Below are 18,635 nucleotides of genomic sequence, written 5' to 3'. Positions count from 1 at the left end.
ACAAAAAGGCAGATGATCAAAAGCCCTGCGTTGTTCCAAACAGCACTCTAAAATAGCGCTGGAACAATGCGGGGCTTTACCGCACCGATGATCACAGATAATGCATGCAAATTTAAGCAGCGCAATTATCTCTGATCATGGGGTAGAAGTGCGGGCGAATTGTGGCTGAGCACGCGTTCAGCACAATCCTCCCACACTTGTTTGACAGGTCTGGGCTGTCAAAAACCCAAACCTGTCAAACACAGGGCCGGAGGTCCATGGGACCAGCAGGCCCTGACTACCCCTGCCCCGAGCAACGGGGGCTGGAGGTCCGGCGGCCCTCCGGTTCCCCCGATCCCAATCCCCCAGGTTCAGGGAGAGCTGGAGATCCGGTGGGTCTCCAGCCCCCCCCCCCCCAAACCGCCAGAAAATGGTCCCTGGTGGTCTAGTGGTCGCCGGCCAAACCCCCTCCCACCCAGCTCCCTTACATGGTCTGTAGCCCCGCCCAGCGTATCCCAGGATGCACTGGGCAGGGCTGGGCGCTGCCATTTTGCGTCGTCGTCAACCCAAGGAAGAGGAGGGAGGCAGGCTGCGTCCCTCCTCCAAATAAGGTAGGGGGCTGGGAGGGGGTTGTCCTTTACGCTGGACCACCATGGATTGGGTCAGACAACGCTCGCTGGGTGGGAGGGGATTTGGTCGGCGGCCACTAAACCACCAGGGACTATTTTCTGTGGGTTTGGGGGGGCTGGAGACCCACTGGATCTCCAGCCCTCCCTGAACCTGGGGGGGGGGGGGGATCGTTGGGGGGACCGGAGGTCCACTGGACCTCCAGCCCCCTGTTGGCAGGTTTGCTTTGGGGGGGTACGGGGGCCTGCCAGCATGCAACTGCATGCTGGACAGGGCTCACCATTCCTCCCCAATGATCTGAAAACCCTAACGCCAGCTCGGAGCTGGAGTAGGGTTTGCCGCAGCCAGCGACCCAAATTTTGGCGCGCTGGTCGCTGATCATTGGGGATGAATGCGCTGAGCCCTGTTTAGCATGCATTTGCATGCTACTTGCACAAAGAGCCCTCGAGTGCGTTGTTTCAAACGCCAGCACTAGTATGGCTAACAGCCTCTACCGCCGGCGTTTGCTTTTGATCATGAGGGCCAAAGTGAATAAAGTTCTCATACCCTGGGAACACCTACAAACCCAATCTTTTATGCCAGTCATGTTAGTGTTGACTACTGCAGTCTGGACAAAATTCATCTGTTTGTGTGTGTGTGTGTGGGGGGGGGGGGGTGGATTTACAAATCACAGGTTTTGTCCATGCAACAAAACCTCTCAATATCTACTCCATGTTTGTTGTTAAGCTCACCAAAGAACACAAACTGCACAGAAACCTTGAACTCACTGGTTTGCAAGAAGATGAGTTAATGAAATAGCATCAGTTGGAAAATGCCTCATTGCTCTCTACAGATTAATGTGCTGCATCTAGTTGTTTATGACAATCTTCATCAGAAGATTCAAGAAAAGATTTCCCCCTTTGTTCAATGCCTGGTGAGCTGTCAGAAGAAACCAACCACCAATCACTGAGAAAAAGCTTCAAAAACAAGCATATACACTAAGTCTGGGTGTGGTCACTAGGAGCATGCAACCCAAAAACTGTCATTTTGTATTGCTTCCTGTGTAGTTTATGGGATTTTTTGATTTCTTCTGGATTTTTTTTTTTATTTGTTCATTATAGAAGTATGCTTTTTCAGAACAGTGCACGCTATTAATGACACAAAATGACAGGAAACAATACGGGAAATATTTGCCATTTCCCATGTTCTTCAAACGAATCCACATCCTTACTGGCCAAAGGGAAGGTTCAGATGCAGATGGAAGGAAGCTAGTGTCTCTTTTTACTCAAGCCCACGAGACAGACAGCACTACTGAAGACAGTTCCTGTGGCGTTCTCAACTTACCATGCGCAGATCGGGCTCCAGAACCATGTGATTGCAGGAAAGGAGCTCCTTCAGCTGTTGTGGAAAGTTGGCGAGATGCTCAGGGTAACAGTGAGCAACCTGGAATGCAAACAAATTGCTCACAAGTGGTGTAATTAGGAAGCAATTTCTAAAGCACTGCCGTATGCTACTGCCAGTCAAGAAATGCAGAGCACCTGCACTGCTCTCCCATAGCCTCATTCACAGACTAGCTCCCATCCAGTTGACCAGCTGCAGATTTCAAACACATTACTCTGGCTCTAAAAAGCATTAAATCTTTTAGCAGCAGAATAGACAGTTGTTACAAGCTATCCAATAAATAAAGGGAGTATTAGGGGGCTGTTTTGCTATGGGAAACATGGAAGACACCTGTATGTAAAAACTCCAGCCTAAGCAATTCAACTGAAGTGCACGTTTTGCAAAATAAAGTTGCATTTTGCCAGACTATTTCAGACCACATCCCAGAACACAAACTTGATCAGATTCAAATCGTGTGTTTCTCCAGTCCTGTATTATGTTATATTTTTTCTTTGTATTGTGGTTGCACCTAATAAACATGATTATTAAAAAAAAAAAAAAGCTGCCTGTGATTTTCGAATACTAACATACACTGATATTCCTAAAGATGAGGTTTAAATCACTGCATCAATGTTGGACAAAGTGCTATACAGGACCTTTTCCAAACATAAAAGCAACTTTTAAATGCCAGTTTTGTGCAGAAACACATGCTTATACGTTTGCCCAGGGGTATATGAACATAACAGTACCAATGCACAGTGTGTGTTTTTATGTGGTACATGCACAGGCATTCCTGATAGCGGAGGTTGGGTAGATCTGGGGCACAGGGGTGAGGTACACACTGTATCTCACTCACCCCTGTGCCCCAGGTCCACCCAACCTCTGCTGTCACAGATGACTGTAAAAATGCAAACTTAAGTAGAAAATTATACCTACCTTGGTGCAGGTGGAAGTTTGTGTAGGAGAGGCTATTTTATACAGGTAAATAGGTGTATATGTTGCCTCTATGAAAGGCGTGTAACAAAGAAAGAGAGGGAACAAAGCACAAAGTCCAAGCAAAAAAACAGCACAAAGGGCCTTTAAAAACACAAGGGATACAGTGCTTATGTAAAAACCTTTAATAATCCAAATTTGATTGACGGAAGACCCGACACGGACTGTGTTTCGGTGCCACCGCACCTGCGTCAGGGGTCACACGAATGATATGGAGGCTTATACAGACAAATTCAGTGCATCTGTTGACTTGCAAAGTTGTCTGTAAATATATTCCTCCTTATGTCCTAATTAGATTGTAAGCTCTGTCAAGCAGGGACTCTCTTTTCATGTTCAAGCGTAAAGCGCTGCGTACATCTAGTAGCGCTATACAAATGATAAGTAATAGTAGTAGTATATAGTACAATATTAAGCTCGCGCCCACTTCAAGAGTGAATTTCAGATTGTTAATCTGAAATTCACTCTTGAAGTGAGCGCGAGCTTAATATTGTACTATATAAGGCGGATTATATTTAGAGACAACTTTGCAAGTCAACAGATGCACTGAATTTGTCTGTATAAGCCTCATCATCATTCGTGTGACCCCTGACGCAGGTGCGGAGGCACCGAAACACGGCCCGTGTCGGGTCTTCCTTCAATCAAATTTGGATTATTAAAGGTTTTTACATAAGCACTGTATCCCTTGTGTTTTTAAAGGCCCTTTGTGCTGTTTTTTTGCTTGGCCTCTATGAAAGGCACAATATATGTATGGAGGACTGCGGGGAAGGGGAGAGAGGGAGAAAAGGCCCCTTTGCTGAAGCAATGAAAACAATCTGAACATGACCCTAGACATCCAAATTTACTGCTAAGGAAATATAGTGAAGAGCATTGACAACTCAATCCACAGAAAAGCTCCATAAAGCACTTCCCTCTGAGATTAATAATCTAACCTAATCTGAGACCTCTCTGTTTCTGCTAGGACTATAATGAATTCTGAGCAAGTTTAAAGGCACAGAGATACACAAACCTATATAAAAAGAACTGAAAGAACAAGCATAGAGGAATGCATGAGAAACTAAACTCCTCCAATATCTAAATGCACATTGTGAAGGAAACAAGGCATTTTTCGTGTGTAGATCATGTTTTACACATGGAAAATGGCTCTTATAAAAGTATGGCTGAAATATGCACACCAATATCACACATATATATGCACACCACATGGAGGCATTCCTAGGGGTGTAATTTGGGTAGACTGGGGATGGCGCTGTAACGCATGTGCAATACACAAATATACATCCACACAGCATGTAACCGTACACATTGCAGGAAGATGTGTGTGCTACTCGGGCTGGTTCTGGGGACATAACACAAAATCCACACGAGAACAGGAAGATACCCTCTAAGAAACTCAGTGAAGGCCACAGAGAAGTAGAGGGGCATACACAATTCTCAGACAGGGAGAATTCAAGTTGAAACTTCTTATAGGTACCAAAGTTGAAGACCTGACACGGGTCAGTGTTTTGGTGGAAAAACCGCCTGCATCAGGAATCGCAAGACTTGAAAGGAAGTCAACTATGTATGGTACCTATAGTTTGATATTTCTCTACCACATAGTCAAAGCTGTATGAGTACCACCGAAAAACTATGTTTTAAAATGCTGTCATCATTTGAAATTTTGTAAGAGAGATATCAAACTATAGGTACCATACATAGTTGGCTTCCTTTCAAGTGACTCCTGATGCAGGTGGTTTTCCTGCCGAAACACTGGCCCATTTCGGGTCTTCAATTTTGGTGCCTAATAAAGAGTTTCAACTTGAATTCTCCCTGCCTGAGAGTCATGCAGCCCTCTACTTCTCTGTAACCTCATTTATAAAGGCACACAGCTGCCAATATTGCCTGTATAAAACAGGCACTTTGTTTGGCTTCTCATGTAGGTACTAGTTATAAAATTACTCTCTTTATATAAGAAAAAAAAACAGATTAAGCTTCACGTCTGCATAAAGAAAAACCCAAATACTGACACCTCAAAACACAAACTCTGAGCCCTTTAAACACATAAATGTACATAATTGCAACAGCAGCTCCCACTTCCTACCTGCGCCATGAACATAACCAGTTCAGCCAAGTCCTTTCTGGGCTTCTCAGGCTGCAGTTTGAAGACCTCAATATTGGACAGGAAGTGATGATACTGCTGAAGAAACTGAAAGAGACAAGAGGCAGAATGTGTTTTATTAATTCAATCTAAAGAGAAAGAACACGCCATTCACTCACAAACCCCGCCACAGTGGTGCTCTAACGCTGTAACACCTGAATTCAACAGATCCAAAACCTGGACAGCACTAGTGTGGATACACGTTAAGCAATCTTATAGGTCTGAAGGATCATCAGTTGTCCAGCTGCTAGACTCAAACTCTCGTGAAAAAAATGCTTAAGTATCTGGTTACTAGCAATATATTGGTCAATATTCAGCTGGCAGCAGTGAGTGGTTTTCTAAGCACTGACTACTGCCAACTGAATCAGACCTGGATATTCAGGTGGTACCTAGAAGTTACACAGGTATGGCCAATATTCAGTGCCATACCCACATACCTAACTGGGCAAAATTAAGAATGCCTTTTCTGTGGTTCAACTAACCCGGTTAGGTGAAAGTACCAGCGGTGAATATCACTGGTGCCCACATAGCTGCCAGCACCTCCCCAATTCTGTCCCAGTAATAACCGGCTTATATTTCGGTGGTCATGGACAATATTCTTCATCCCTGCCTGGTTAAGTGCCGCTGAATATTGCCAGCTCAGATAGTCTCCTGCTTGCTTAAACCATGCTGAATAATTGACCCCATAAGACATGTCCACAGTCACTGCGCATCCACTCAGTGCAGAAGCAGGACTGCAAAAAGAAAAAAAAAAATACACTGTGAGGTGTATTTTCAAAGCACATAGGGAGTCTTTTAGAAAGGTGTGCTAGCTTTTTTAGCTCACACTAAAAATTCACATGAGCTAAATGCTAAGATGCCCATTCTATTCCCATGGGCATCTCTGCGATTAGTGCGTGTGAAATTTTTAGCACGAGCTAAAAATGTTAGCGCACCTTTCTAAAAGACCCCTAGACTTACAAAGTTGATGTGTGCAGGCATTGCAGGGGGCAGGCCTGCATATTTTTCAAGGGTGATGATGTGGATGAACTGAAAGAAATCTTGGTGAACCCAGAAGATGTACTGAGCCAAATTGACAAATTAAAGAGTAGTAAATCACCTGGACTGGATGGCATCCATCCAAGGGTACTCAAAGAACTCAACCATGAAATCACTGATCTGCTGTCAGTAATATGTAATCTGTCGTTAAATCGTCCATAGTACCTGAAGATTGGATGGTGGCCAATGTGATGCCGATTTTTAAAAAGGGTTCCAGGGTTGATCCGGGAAATTACAGACCAGTAAGCATGACATCAGTGCTGGGCAAAATAGTGGAAACTATTATAAAGAATAAAATTACGAAACACGTAGCAAACAAGGTTTAATGGGACAGAGTCAGCATGGATTCAGCCGAAGGAAGTCTTGCCTCAATTTGTTTCATTTCTTTGAAGGTGTGAATAAATATGTGGACAAAGGTAAGCCCGTTGATGTAGTGTAGCTAGATTTTCAGAAAGCTTTTGATAAAGATCTTCATAAAAGAGTCATGAGAAAATTAAAAAGAGTCATGGGATAGGAGGCAGTGCTCTAGTGTGGATTAGAAATTGGTTATTGGATAGAAAACAGAGGGTAGGGTAAAATTGTCATTTCTCTCAATGGAGGAGGGTGAACAGTGGAGTGCCACAGGGATCAGTACAGGGACCGATGCTATTTAACATTTATAAATGATATGGAAATCAGAATGAGTGAGATCATTAAATATGCAGATGACACAAAACTATGCAAGGTTGTTAAAACACGTGTGGACTGTGAAATATTGCAGGAAGACCTTAGGAAATTGGAAGTCTGGGCATCCAAATGGCAGATGAAATTTAATGTGGACAAATGCATGGTGATGCACATTTGAAAGAATCCGAATCATAGCTACCTGATGCTAGGGTCCACCTTGGAGGTCAGCACTCAAGAAAAAGAACAAGGTGTTGTTGTAGATAATATGTGGCGGCCAAAAAAGCAAACAGGAGACTAGGAATTATTAGGAAATGGATGTGAATAAGACCAAAAATATTACAATGCCTCTGTATTGCTCCATGGTGCGATCACACCTTGGGTATTGCATTCAGTTCTGATTGCCATATCTCAAGATATATAGCAGAATTAGAGAAGAGCGACCAAAATGATAAAGGGGATGGAATGCCTCCCATATGAGGAAAGGATAAAGAGGTTTGGCCTCTTCAGCTTAGAAAAGAGATGGATGAGGGGAGATATGATTGAGGTCTACAAAATTCTGAGTAGTGTAGAACGAGTAGAAGTAAATCAACATTTTACTCGTTCCAAAAGTACAAAGACTAGGGGACACTCAAGGAAGTTACATGGAAATATTTTTAAAACAAATAGCAGGAACTATTTTTTTCACTCAACGAATAGCTAAGCTCTGGAACTCTTTGCTGGAGGATGTGGCAACAGCAGTTAGTGTATCTAGATTTAAAAAAAAAAGGTTTGGACAAGTTCCTGGAGGAAAAGTCCATAGTTTGCAGAAGCAACTGCTTGCCCTGGGATATGTAGCATGGAATGTTGTCACGATTTGGGTCTCTGCCAGGTACTTGTGACTTGGCTTGGCCACTATTGGAAACAGGATACTGGGCTAGATGGACCATTGGTCTGATCCAGTATGGCTACTCTTGTGTTCTTATATCTGGCACCCTATCTTATGAAGGCACATAAGCATCTATGTTGCTTTTCTAAACTATGTGCCCTTTTGGAAATTTTGACAAATGCTGGGTATAAAATTACCCCCCCCCCCCCCCACCAAGAGTAATTGTGTAGCAAATCACATAAGCATGGAAGGGTACACATACCGCACTTGTTCTATGGAGGCAATATATGCACTTATGTGCCTTTCCCTGAAAGGCCCTGCACAAAAGCTACACCTGACCTGAGTCAAGAGTAGTGTTGTGGGAGTATGTGCAGATAAGAATCAGAACCTAGGGAAGATACCCACACAAATGCACCCATTCCCTACCCCTGGAACACTACACACACATATATATGACACAGAAGTAGGTACTATGTTTACTTAGTGCCTGCTTTTATGCATTGTTAATATGTGTTCAAGCTTGAGACATATCCACTGGAATAGTGGTGGGCCAAGCTGCACAGCTTGAAACAGCTGAAAAGCACTGACTAGGCCTAATAACCTGTTGATGGCCTTATAGCAGGGAGCCTGCAAAAGCAGGGCTGCGTGGTGAGTCATAGTGAAACCTGGTACAACTTTCAAATTGAGTGTAACACTTAAGGTGTAGAAATTAGAGATAAAAATGGTAAAAAGTGTGGTTCTTAAGATGAAGGATGTTTTTGAAATATGGCTCCTGGTATCACAAGATATAAAAACACAGATCTCTGTCATAAGATTGGAAAAGAGGAAGTGAAAGTGTAAAAGGTAAAATTATGTATCATACCTGATAATTTTCTTTCCATTAATCATAGCTGATCAATCCATAGACTGGTGGTTGTGTCCATCTACCAGCAGGTGGAGATAGAGAGCAAACTTTTGCCTCCCTATATGTGGTCATGTGCTGCCGGAAACTCCTCAGTATGTCGATATCAAAGCTCCATCCGCAGGACTCAGCACTTAGAGAATTACACCCACGAAGGGACACTCTGCCCAGCTCACCACCGCCGAAACGGGGGAGGGGAATTAACCCAGCTCATCCCCACACAAGTGGGGGAGGGGAATCCGTCCAGCTCATCCCCGCGGAGCAGGGGAGGGACACCACACCCGCCGATGCGGGGGATCTGGCTTATCCTGCAACCGCAACCGCGGGAGGAGCTGACTGACCCTAACACCGCCGAAGCGGGAGGGGTACAAAGCTGCCCTACAGCCGCACGAAGCGGGAGGGAGTGCCGGCAGAATTTAAATCTCAATCCAGCCCCGTAAAACGGAGGGGAGAGGAATGCAGCAGCTCACTGTAACACAAACTCGTCTCAACTCTTGAAGAATCCAAGTGAAAAAACTTGAACACGAAGTCTTTCTGAAGTAACTGAAGACTAAACTTGAACCTGAAATGCAACCAGAATAAAAACAGTACAGATATCTGGGAGGGGCTATGGATTGATCAGCTATGATTAATGGAAAGAAAATTATCAGGTATGATACATAATTTTACCTTCCATATCATCAAGCTGATCAATCCATAGACTGGTGGGATGTACCGAAGCAGTACTCACCCAGGGCGGGACATTGAAATCCCTGACCTCAACACTGAAGCTCCAAACCGGGCCTCCGCCCGTGCAGCCACAGTCAAGCGGTAATGCTTGGAGAATGTATGAGCCGAAGCCCAAGTTGCCGCCTTGCATATCTCTTCCAAGGAGACGGACCCGGCCTCTGCCATCGAGGCCGCCTGAGCTCTAGTGGAGTGAGCCTTCAGCTGGATAGGCGGCACCTTCCCCGCGGCCACATAAGCCGCTGCAATGGCTTCCTTGACCCATCTTGCCACTGTAGGCTTAGCAGCCTGCAGACCCTTACGAGGACCTGCAAACAGGACAAACAGATGATCCGATTTCTGGAACTCATTGGTCACTTCCAAGTATCTGATGATGACTCGTCTCACATCCAGATATTTAAGAGCAGAGTACTCCTCTGGGTAGTCCTCCCTATGAAAGGAAGGGAGACAGAGCTGCTGATTCACATGGAAGCGAGAAACAATCTTGGGCAGGAAGGAAGGCACTGTGCGAATAGTCACTCCTGCCTCAGTGAACTGCAGAAAGGGCTCTCGACATGAGAGCGCCTGGAGCTCGGAAACTCTTCTGGCTGAAGTGATAGCCACCAAAAAGACTGCTTTCAACGTCAGGTCTTTCAGAGATGCCCTCGACAAGGGTTCAAAAGGCGGCTTCTGCAATGCTCTTAGCACCAGGTTGAGATTCCACGCAGGCACCACTGAGTGCAGAGGAGGGCGCAGGTGATTAACTCCCTTGAGAAAGCGCACCACATCTGGCTGCGAAGCCAGGGAAGCACCCTTCAGGCGGCCCCTGAAGCAAGCCAGAGCCGCTACCTGGACTTTAAGGGAACTGAGCGACAGGCCTTTCTCCAGACCTTCTTGCAGGAACGCCAACACTGAAGAAATTGGAGCAGTGAAGGGAGAAAGTGAGCCTGCTTCACACCACGCTGCAAATATACGCCAAACCCTGGCGTAAGCAGTAGAAGTAGAGCGCTTCCTCGCTCTCAGCATAGTGGCGATGACCTTGTCTGAGAAGCCCTTCTTTCTCAGACGCTGCCGCTCAATAGCCAGGCCGTAAGACCAAAGGGGGAGGGATCCTCCATCACCACGGGACCCTGATGTAACAGGCCCTGCTCCACTGGCAGCCGCAGAGGATCGTCGACTGAGAGCCTGATCAAGTCCGCATACCAGGGACGTCTGGGCCAATCCGGACCCACCAGGATTACCCTGACGGGATGCTTTGCCACCCGGTCTAGCACCCTGCCCAACATGGGCCAGGGCGGGAACACATAGAGAAGCTCTTGAGTCGGCCACTGTTGGAGAAGAGCATCTACTCCCAGGGATCGAGGGTCCCGTCCTCTGCTGAAAAAGCGCGGCACTTGGCAATTGGCCGATGACGCCATCAGATCTAGGCTCGGCTGGCCCCAGCGCTTCGTGATGTCCAAGAACGCCTGAGCAGATAGCTGCCACTCTCCGGGCTCCAAGGTATGGCGACTGAGAAAGTCCGCCTTGACATTCATGACTCCGGCAATGTGGGCCGCTGACAGCTGCTCCAGGTTCGCTTCTGCCCACTGGCATAGATTCATAGCCTCCTTGGCTAGAGGGGCGCTCTTGGTACCTCCCTGGCGGTTGACATAGGCCACAGCCGTGGCATTGTCCGACAGGACCCGTACCGGCTTCAACACCAGTACCGGGATGAACTCCAAAAGCGCCAACCGAATGGCTCTGAGTTCCAGGAGGTTGATAGACCACTTTGCCTCTGCAGGAGACCAGAGCCCCTGCGCTGTCCTTCCCAAGCAGTGGGCTCCCCAGCCCGACAAAGAGGCGTCCGTCGTGACGACAATCCACTCCGGGGTCACCAGAGGCATTCCCGCAGACAACTTGTCTGTCTGCATCCACCAGCTCAGCGCCTTGCGCACTGCTGGGTCCAAGGGAAGGCGCACAGCATAATCCTCCGACATCGGAGTCCAGCGCTGCAGCAGAGATTGTTCTAGTGGTCTCATATGAGCCCTGGCCCAGGGCACTACTTCCATCGTGGCCGTCATAGAGCCCAACAGCTGCACATAGTCCCAAGCCCGAAGAGGAGAGGCTACTAGGAACTGGTCCACCTGAGCCTGAAGCTTGACAATCCGATTGTCTGGCAGGAACACTCTGCCCACTTGGGTGTCGAATCGAACTCCCAGATACTCCAGGGACTGAGTCGGGCGCAGCTGGCTTTTCTCCCAGTTGATGATCCATCCCAGGGAGCTCAAAAGAGCAACTACCCGGTCCACAGCTTTGCCGCACTCTGCATAAGAGGGGGCTCGGATCAACCAGTCGTCCAGATAAGGATGGACTTGTACTCCTTCCTTTCGCAGGAAGGCCGCGATGACCACCATTACTTTGGAAAAGGTCCGCGGAGCAGTAGCCAACCCGAACGGGAGGGCTCTGAACTGTAAGTGTCGGCCCAGGACTGCAAAACGCAGAAAGCGTTGATGAGGAGGCCAGATGGGAATATGCAAGTACGCTTCCTTGATGTCCAAGGATGCCAGGTACTCCCCTGCCTTCACTGCCGCTATAACAGAGCGGAGAGTCTCCATGCGAAAGTGCCGCACTTTCAAGGCCCGATTGACCCCTTTGAGGTCAAGGATAGGCCGGACAGAACCTCCTTTCTTTGGTACCACAAAGTAAATGGAGTAACGCCCCTTGCCAAGCTGACTTTCTGGCACCGGAACGACCGCACCCAGGCGGATCAGATTGTCCAAAGTCTGCTGCACTGCCACAGCTTTGACCGGAGACTTGCAGGGAGAGAGTACAAACCCGTCTCTTAAGGGTCGGCAGAACTCTAGCTTGTAGCCGTCTCTGATGACTTCCAGCACCCAAGCGTCTGAAGTTATTGTGGTCCACTCGCCCAGAAACAAGGACAGCCGTCCTCCAATCTGCACTGGGGCGTGGACCAAGGCCCCGTCATTGGGTACGAGACCCTGGGGGAGGACCGGAGGGAGCACCTCCGGGACGGCGGTCTCTGCGAAAGGAATGCTGCTTGGGGGAGAAATTCCTCTTAAAGGAAGAGGGGGCAGAGGAACCTGACCTGCCCGGGCGGTACTGACGGGCTTCCTGAAACCGTCCTCTGGAGGTACCGGGACGAGTACTAGCCCGAGCCCTGACCTCTGGTAACTTCTTGCCCTTAGACGTGCCGAGATCGGTCACGATTTTGTCCAGCTCGACCCCAAAGAGCAGCTTGCCTTTAAAAGGCAATCTAGCCAGGCGGGATTTAGAGGCATGGTCAGCAGACCAATGTTTCAGCCAAAGCCACCGCCGCGCAGAGATTGTCTGAGCCATGCCTTTAGCTGAGGCCCTCAAGACATCATACAGCAAGTCTGCCAAATAGGCTAAGCCCGATTCCAGGGCCCGCCAATCAGCCCTCAAGGAATGATCCGAGGGGGAAGCCCGCTGCACCATAGTCAGGCACGCCCTGGCCACATAGGAGCCGCAAACTGAGGCCTGCAAACTTAAAGCAGCCGCCTCAAAGGACGACCTTAAGGCCGCCTCCAATCTTCTGTCTTGGGCGTCCTTTAGGGCCGTGCCACCTTCCACCGGCAACGCCGTTTTCTTAGTCACCGCAGTGATTAAAGAATCCACGGTAGGCCACAGATAGGCCTCACGTTCACTTTCAGTCAAAGGATAGAGGCGGGACATAGCCCTAGCCACTTTAAGGCTCGCTTCAGGGACATGCCATTGAGCCGAAATTAAGGTGTGCATGGCATCATGCACGTGGAAGGTTCTAGGCGGGCGCTTCGTCCCCAGCATAATGGCAGAGCCAACAGGGGCTGAGGGAGAGACGTCCTCCGGAGAGGAAATCTTCAAAGTGTCCATGGCCTGTATCAACAGGTTGGGCAAATCCTCTGAGGTAAAAAGCCGCGCTGCAGAGGGGTCATCCGCTCCATCCGAGCGGGGATCCGTCTCCTCCAAGGAATCCGCAAAGGACCGTTGGGAGAACTCAGATACGCTGCCCTCATCTACATCGGAGGAGACAAAGTCCTCCAAGGCCTGGGAATCAACCCGAGGGCGTTTACCTCTGGGAACCTCAACCTCTTTACCAGACGAGGGAGCAGGGGCAGCGTTTTGCATAAGGAAGGCCTGATGCAGCAGCAAAACAAACTCGGGGGAGAAACCCCCCCAGACTGTGCACTTCCGCAGCCTGGGCTACAGCCCTAGACGCACCCTCAACCGGCGCTCGCAAGAGCGGGGGAGAGACATGCTGCGCATCCAAAATGGCGTCCGGCGCGACACTCCGCGAAGGAGCCGCGCGGGAAGAACGGCGCTTAACTTTAGCCGCTTTTGTGCCGTCGCCCAAATTAAGGGCGTTCATGGCATTAATGTCTCCAACCTCAAGGGCGGCCCAAGAAGAAGCCGTCCGAGCCGCGTGGCCGGCCAAGATGGCGGAGGCGAGGAGCGGGGGATGGGCGTTTATGGCGGGAAAAACCGCCACGCCGGAGGAAGGACCGGGACATTCATCGGTCACGAAACTGTCACCCAACAAGGGCGAATCAGGCTTTAAGACCCCCGCATCCCCTCTAGAAGCGCTCAAGCGATCCGGGGAGCGACTCTTTGCGCCCTCGCCCTCCGACGCCATATGCCACGAGGAGAAGAATCGGGGAACCCCCTGCCCGCTATAAAAAGGTAAAAATTACTTGCTTGCCGCTCCGAGCTGTAACGACCTGGTGTCCCAGTGAGTAGCTGCAATAAACGTTTAAATAAACGTCGAAATAAACGCCTTTAAGGACGTTCAAATTTTTTTTTTTTTTTTTAACGGAGCCAGCGGGAGGGGGGAGAAAAGGAGGGACCTGGCACCACCAGGTTTGCACTTGCTCAAAAGAGCCCTCAACCCCAGGCACTCAACAAAACCTAAGAATTAGGCTTGGAGGCCTAGCCAGAGCTGCTGCTGTGTATGACCACCACCTGCTGAGATAGAGAACATACTGGATTGAGATTCCGGCAGCACATGACCACATATAGGGAGGCAAAAGTTTGCTCTCTATCTCCACCTGCTGGTAGATGGACACAACCACCAGTCTATGGATTGATCAGCTTGATGATATGGAAGTTGAAATTATTAAGCAATCTGTGGGAGGAGGGGCAGGTGGGCACCTGACCGGAGGTCATGACTCATAGATTAAGCAATATTAGAGAAAAAAATCCCTCTCCATAGACTTGTATGGGCACCAAATTCTATATAAACAGTGCTCTTCCAAGGATTCTTCGGAACTTTTCCCCAAAACCTTGGAAGCAGCGAAGCTCTGTCCAGTTGTACCCAGAATCTGTCCGATGTCTGTACCTGACTGAAGTCCCTATTTGGGGGTAAGAATAAATGAGTAATTCTTTCACTAACTGGTTTCAGTCTTTATTTCAATCTATTTTCTCTCATTCACCTATTTCACTGAATACTACCCACATACACACAAGTTAAATTCTCTCTCTCTCTCACTTACATAGATTTAATGTGGGAACATAAATGGCCAAGGATTCACTTAGATCCGGATAGACAGAAAGCCGTGGTAATGGGGATTAGATTTGAACTGCGCCTTCTGATGCCTCCCCAACAGCGATACCCATGGGAAGGAGTGTCACTAGAATTTTGGGAGGCGGTAAAGAAGCTAATAGAAGAACAAACCCTCTGTATACCTCCGTGTGGAAGGGTCCACCGGGGGGCTAGAGAGGGGTAGATAAAAACAGCATGTATACACCAAGGCAATTTCATAAGCATTTACTTGAACATGTAAAGTGCTGCTCTACAATCTCAAGCAACTTCTAAAGTTACCCCCCCCCCCCCCACCATGTGCAGTAGCTACAAACTTGGGCTATATTTACAAAAGTATGCTACCTTCTTTGTTAATACCATTAATGCATGTACTGCATTTAAGTATATGTAGCCCATAGGCCAGCGATTCCCCAAACTAGATTCTGTTGAACCCTAGGGTTGCTAAAAAAATTAGACTGCAGAATCTGTTTGTATATTTACATCTGTTTACATACATAGAGGATGCCTCAGTATGAGGAATATTTCTGGGGCTCCATCATAGTAAAACGTTTAAGAATCGCACTGCAACCCTCTGGGGAAGAAAAATATCTATTATATACAATCTACATCTGATGTACCTGAATGTAACTCACCTTGAGCTCAGATTTGGAAAAACAAGTGATCAAGCACACACTATACTTTTGTGATTATGTTCTTTTGGATTGAGATCACATCTTTCTGGGATTGATTTAAAGTGAGTTATTCAGGTACATCAGATGCAGATTATAATCCCTCCTGGGTCATTAAAACATTTGTACCAGAGGTGGTGGAGGGGTAAGTGAATTTCATAAGACCTCAATGAGCATCGGTGGTATTTGAACCCTGACTTCCAGGACTCTCAACCTAGTGTTCCAACCACTCCTTTACTTCACCATGACATTCTTTCATGCTCAAGTACACTTTACCCCCTTACATACCATGATCACTGTTCCCCACAGACAAATACGACTTAATCAGAAAACGGGAGGTTACTTCACTCAGGTGTCCGCGGAGAACCTGTTCCAGGTAAGTAACCTTGCATAACTGTAAAATCTGTGAATCAATTGCATGTTCAGGCACCATCACCTGATCAAGGAAATACAGCTAACCACCGAATCCTACTCAAGGAAAGCGTTACTTTAGCACAATAACAAGACACCACCTTATTATTTTACTTTCCCTTTTCTACAATCCCTTTCCAGAAACTGTAAGCGATCAGTCTAAGGAAGCGCAATGAAACCACGAGCGGATCGCAGCCAGATCCGCAGCTTTAGGGTAGCTGGCTTTAACGCGAGCCCCTCGCCTATTGCTGCCCTCGCGCTGGATCTCCTCACTCACCTCTTCACGGTAGGAAGGCGGATCTCGCTTAATGAGATTCTGCAGCTGTGGCAGGTTAGTCGGTAACTTGTTATTGTGGCGACCGCTCATGATTTAGCTCTTCGTTACCGCACCCGAGTCGGTATGTTGGAACTTTTGGTTCCCTTTCTTAGTAGGAGGCCGTAAATCCGATGCAGCCGCTCAACCACTACCGTTTCCCGAAAACGTGTAGCCACTGCTGTATGGATGCCATGCCACCATCTTTGATGACGACACCAAGGTTCGAGTCGACGGGGTCCTTACAGGGTCAAATTAAGCAGACACGTGACCGAACACGACCTACGAGAACACAAGAGTGCGCTGTTTGAAAACTAATCTGGATTGTCATCAGGCTCTGGGCAATGGTCCAGCTGGTGTTAGAGGAGGAGAATGCAAAGTATATAGCGTTTAGAACGGATTGGCGAGGGTTTTAGGACCCTTTCTTCTTGGGTATGACCTATGTAAATTTGTTATTAGGCAGGATCATTGGGGAGTCTTTCTCCCCGTATGACAGAGAGGCGGAGACGGGTCCTGGATTACATTCTTCAAGGAGGTTAGATTGGGAAGCGGCATGAAGTCAAAAAGCTGAAGCTGTGTTCTCGGCGCTGTCGCCATTTTAGTACACCCAAAACAGCAAACCTATCAACTGCTGTGTCCACGTTATCGGTTCTTTATTGTTGATAGCATTTTTATCTCACTTATGTTTTCAAACATGCCGGCTTGTGTAAATTTGTATCAAACATGCCAGTATATGTAAGTTTGTATCTGTTGTAGTAATGAAAGATGTTGTATTGTTTTGTGATACATTTTTCATTTTTTGGTTGTATTACATTTTTACTTTGTATGTTATTTTGTTCCCCGCTTAGATTGTGTCAGATACAGCGGGCTAAAATAAAGTTTTTAGGGCCCTGTTTACTAAGCCGCATTGTATGCACGCTAATGTTTTTAGCATATGGCAGAGGTGTATCTAGACTTCAGCGGTAGGGGGGGGCAGAGCCGAGGTGAGGGGGCACATTTTAGCCCCTCCCCAGCACCGCCGACCCCCCCGCCAGCCGCCAGATCGCAAGGCTTCGTTCTGTTTCTATGAGTCTGACGTCCTGCACGTTGTACGTGCAGCAGGATGTCAGACTCAGAAGAAACCAAACACAGGAAAAAGACTTCAGCTGGCGGGGGTTGGGGTCCCCCGCCAGCAAAGGTACAGACAGCGATGGCAGGTTGGCAGGGGGGTTGAGAGGGGCATCGATAGGGGGGGTCCAGGGCCAAATTTATGAGGGCCCAGGCCCCCGTGGCACCATAGCAGCTTTGCCCCTGGCATACGCTAACACTAGAGACACTCATAGGAATATATGGGTGTCTCTAGCGTTAGTGAAGGAGTGGAACGCCGGTACTACCTGAATACTACTGAGCAACAGGACAACCTCATGTTTTGTGCCTACTGATGGACTTTTACTTATGCACTCTACCTCTGCTTTTGGCTGTTTGGCCACACCTTATTACTGCACTGGACATTTGTGCCTTATCCAGTTTTACTGTTTACTAACAAGACAAGTTTGCTGTTTACTAATGTACAGACAGAATGCAGGGCTATTAGATATATAGCTTGTAACAGTAGTTTGCAAGGCCTATACAAGACCAGCTTGCACGTAGCCACGCCATCTGAATAGGCGACCTTGGAGGGTGCTGACACCCCCCTGCATTCCTGAGCCGCACCTTATCTCCTGTGCTAGAAAGGAGCATTGTGTGTGTACAGAATAAGCTGCTAAGTTTCGTTTTTCTTGCCAGTATCATTTCAGTGTTATGACGTGTGTACGTACTGGGACTACAATTTTGTACTGTAAGAACTACAAATGTTTACTGCGCATGACAGGTATGACGTGTAAGGGGCCAAATGCGCAGGCCCAGTAGGGAAGTATAAATGTAAGCGTCAGATGATTTATGACACACAGTGTCCCGAGGCTACTCGGTGCTGTTCACTTGCTAGCAATAAAGTTGCCTTGTTTGGAACCAAAATTTGCCTTTCGTCTCCTGATTTCCCACCTGTTTCATTGGCGACCCAGATGGGACAGAAGTAGAAAGGGGAATCGGATTATATTCTTCCCCTCCCCCACTGCAGTCGGATCGGGTCATCGATTCCCACCCGAGGAGGTGGTGAGTGGCCACCGCTGATTTCAGCGTCCATCTCCCGGAGGAGGGCCGATCCACTCCGCCTGACTGTAGAGGGGGCTGTGTGGTTCCGACAAGGCACCTTTTTCCATTTCAGGGAGAAGCGCACGACGGCGCGGCCTGCGACCCCGGCGGACAGGCGAGTATACTCTACGTAGTGACCGGCCCAGTAAGGACCGAAGAAGAGGCGTGATCACCCTCTTTTAGCCAGTGACTAATACGGACTATTGGTATCCGACTAGGTCCCGAAACTCACTAGGCTCCGGCGACGAAACCGAGCGGCGAACGAACGGGG

The 18,635-nt window shown here is 48.0% G+C and overlaps 1 protein-coding gene across 2 annotated transcripts in view; it reads right to left on the bottom strand.

The window, feature by feature from the left end:
• Nucleotides 1–16,487, bottom strand: part of SDAD1 (SDA1 domain containing 1) — a 95,232-nt gene extending 78,745 nt beyond the window's left edge. Inside the window, exons 1-3 of one of the 2 annotated variants that reach the window (XM_030190647.1) lie at nt 16,160–16,487; nt 5,036–5,140; nt 1,930–2,028 (exon numbers count right to left, since the gene is read on the bottom strand). In XM_030190647.1, the coding sequence (XP_030046507.1) occupies nt 1,930–2,028; nt 5,036–5,140; nt 16,160–16,249 (294 nt within the window). In that variant the 5' untranslated portion in view covers nt 16,250–16,487. The remainder of the gene's footprint in view (nt 1–1,929; nt 2,029–5,035; nt 5,141–16,159) is intronic. The other variant, XM_030190646.1, reaches the window with a different exon arrangement.
• Between the last annotated feature and the right edge of the window lie 2,148 nt (nt 16,488–18,635).

This window comes from Microcaecilia unicolor, chromosome 2, assembly GCF_901765095.1.
Source record: "Microcaecilia unicolor chromosome 2, aMicUni1.1, whole genome shotgun sequence".
Lineage (NCBI taxonomy): Eukaryota > Metazoa > Chordata > Amphibia > Gymnophiona > Siphonopidae > Microcaecilia > Microcaecilia unicolor.
Note: the sequence above shows the minus strand (reverse complement) of the source record. Positions and strands in the feature narration are given on the sequence as shown.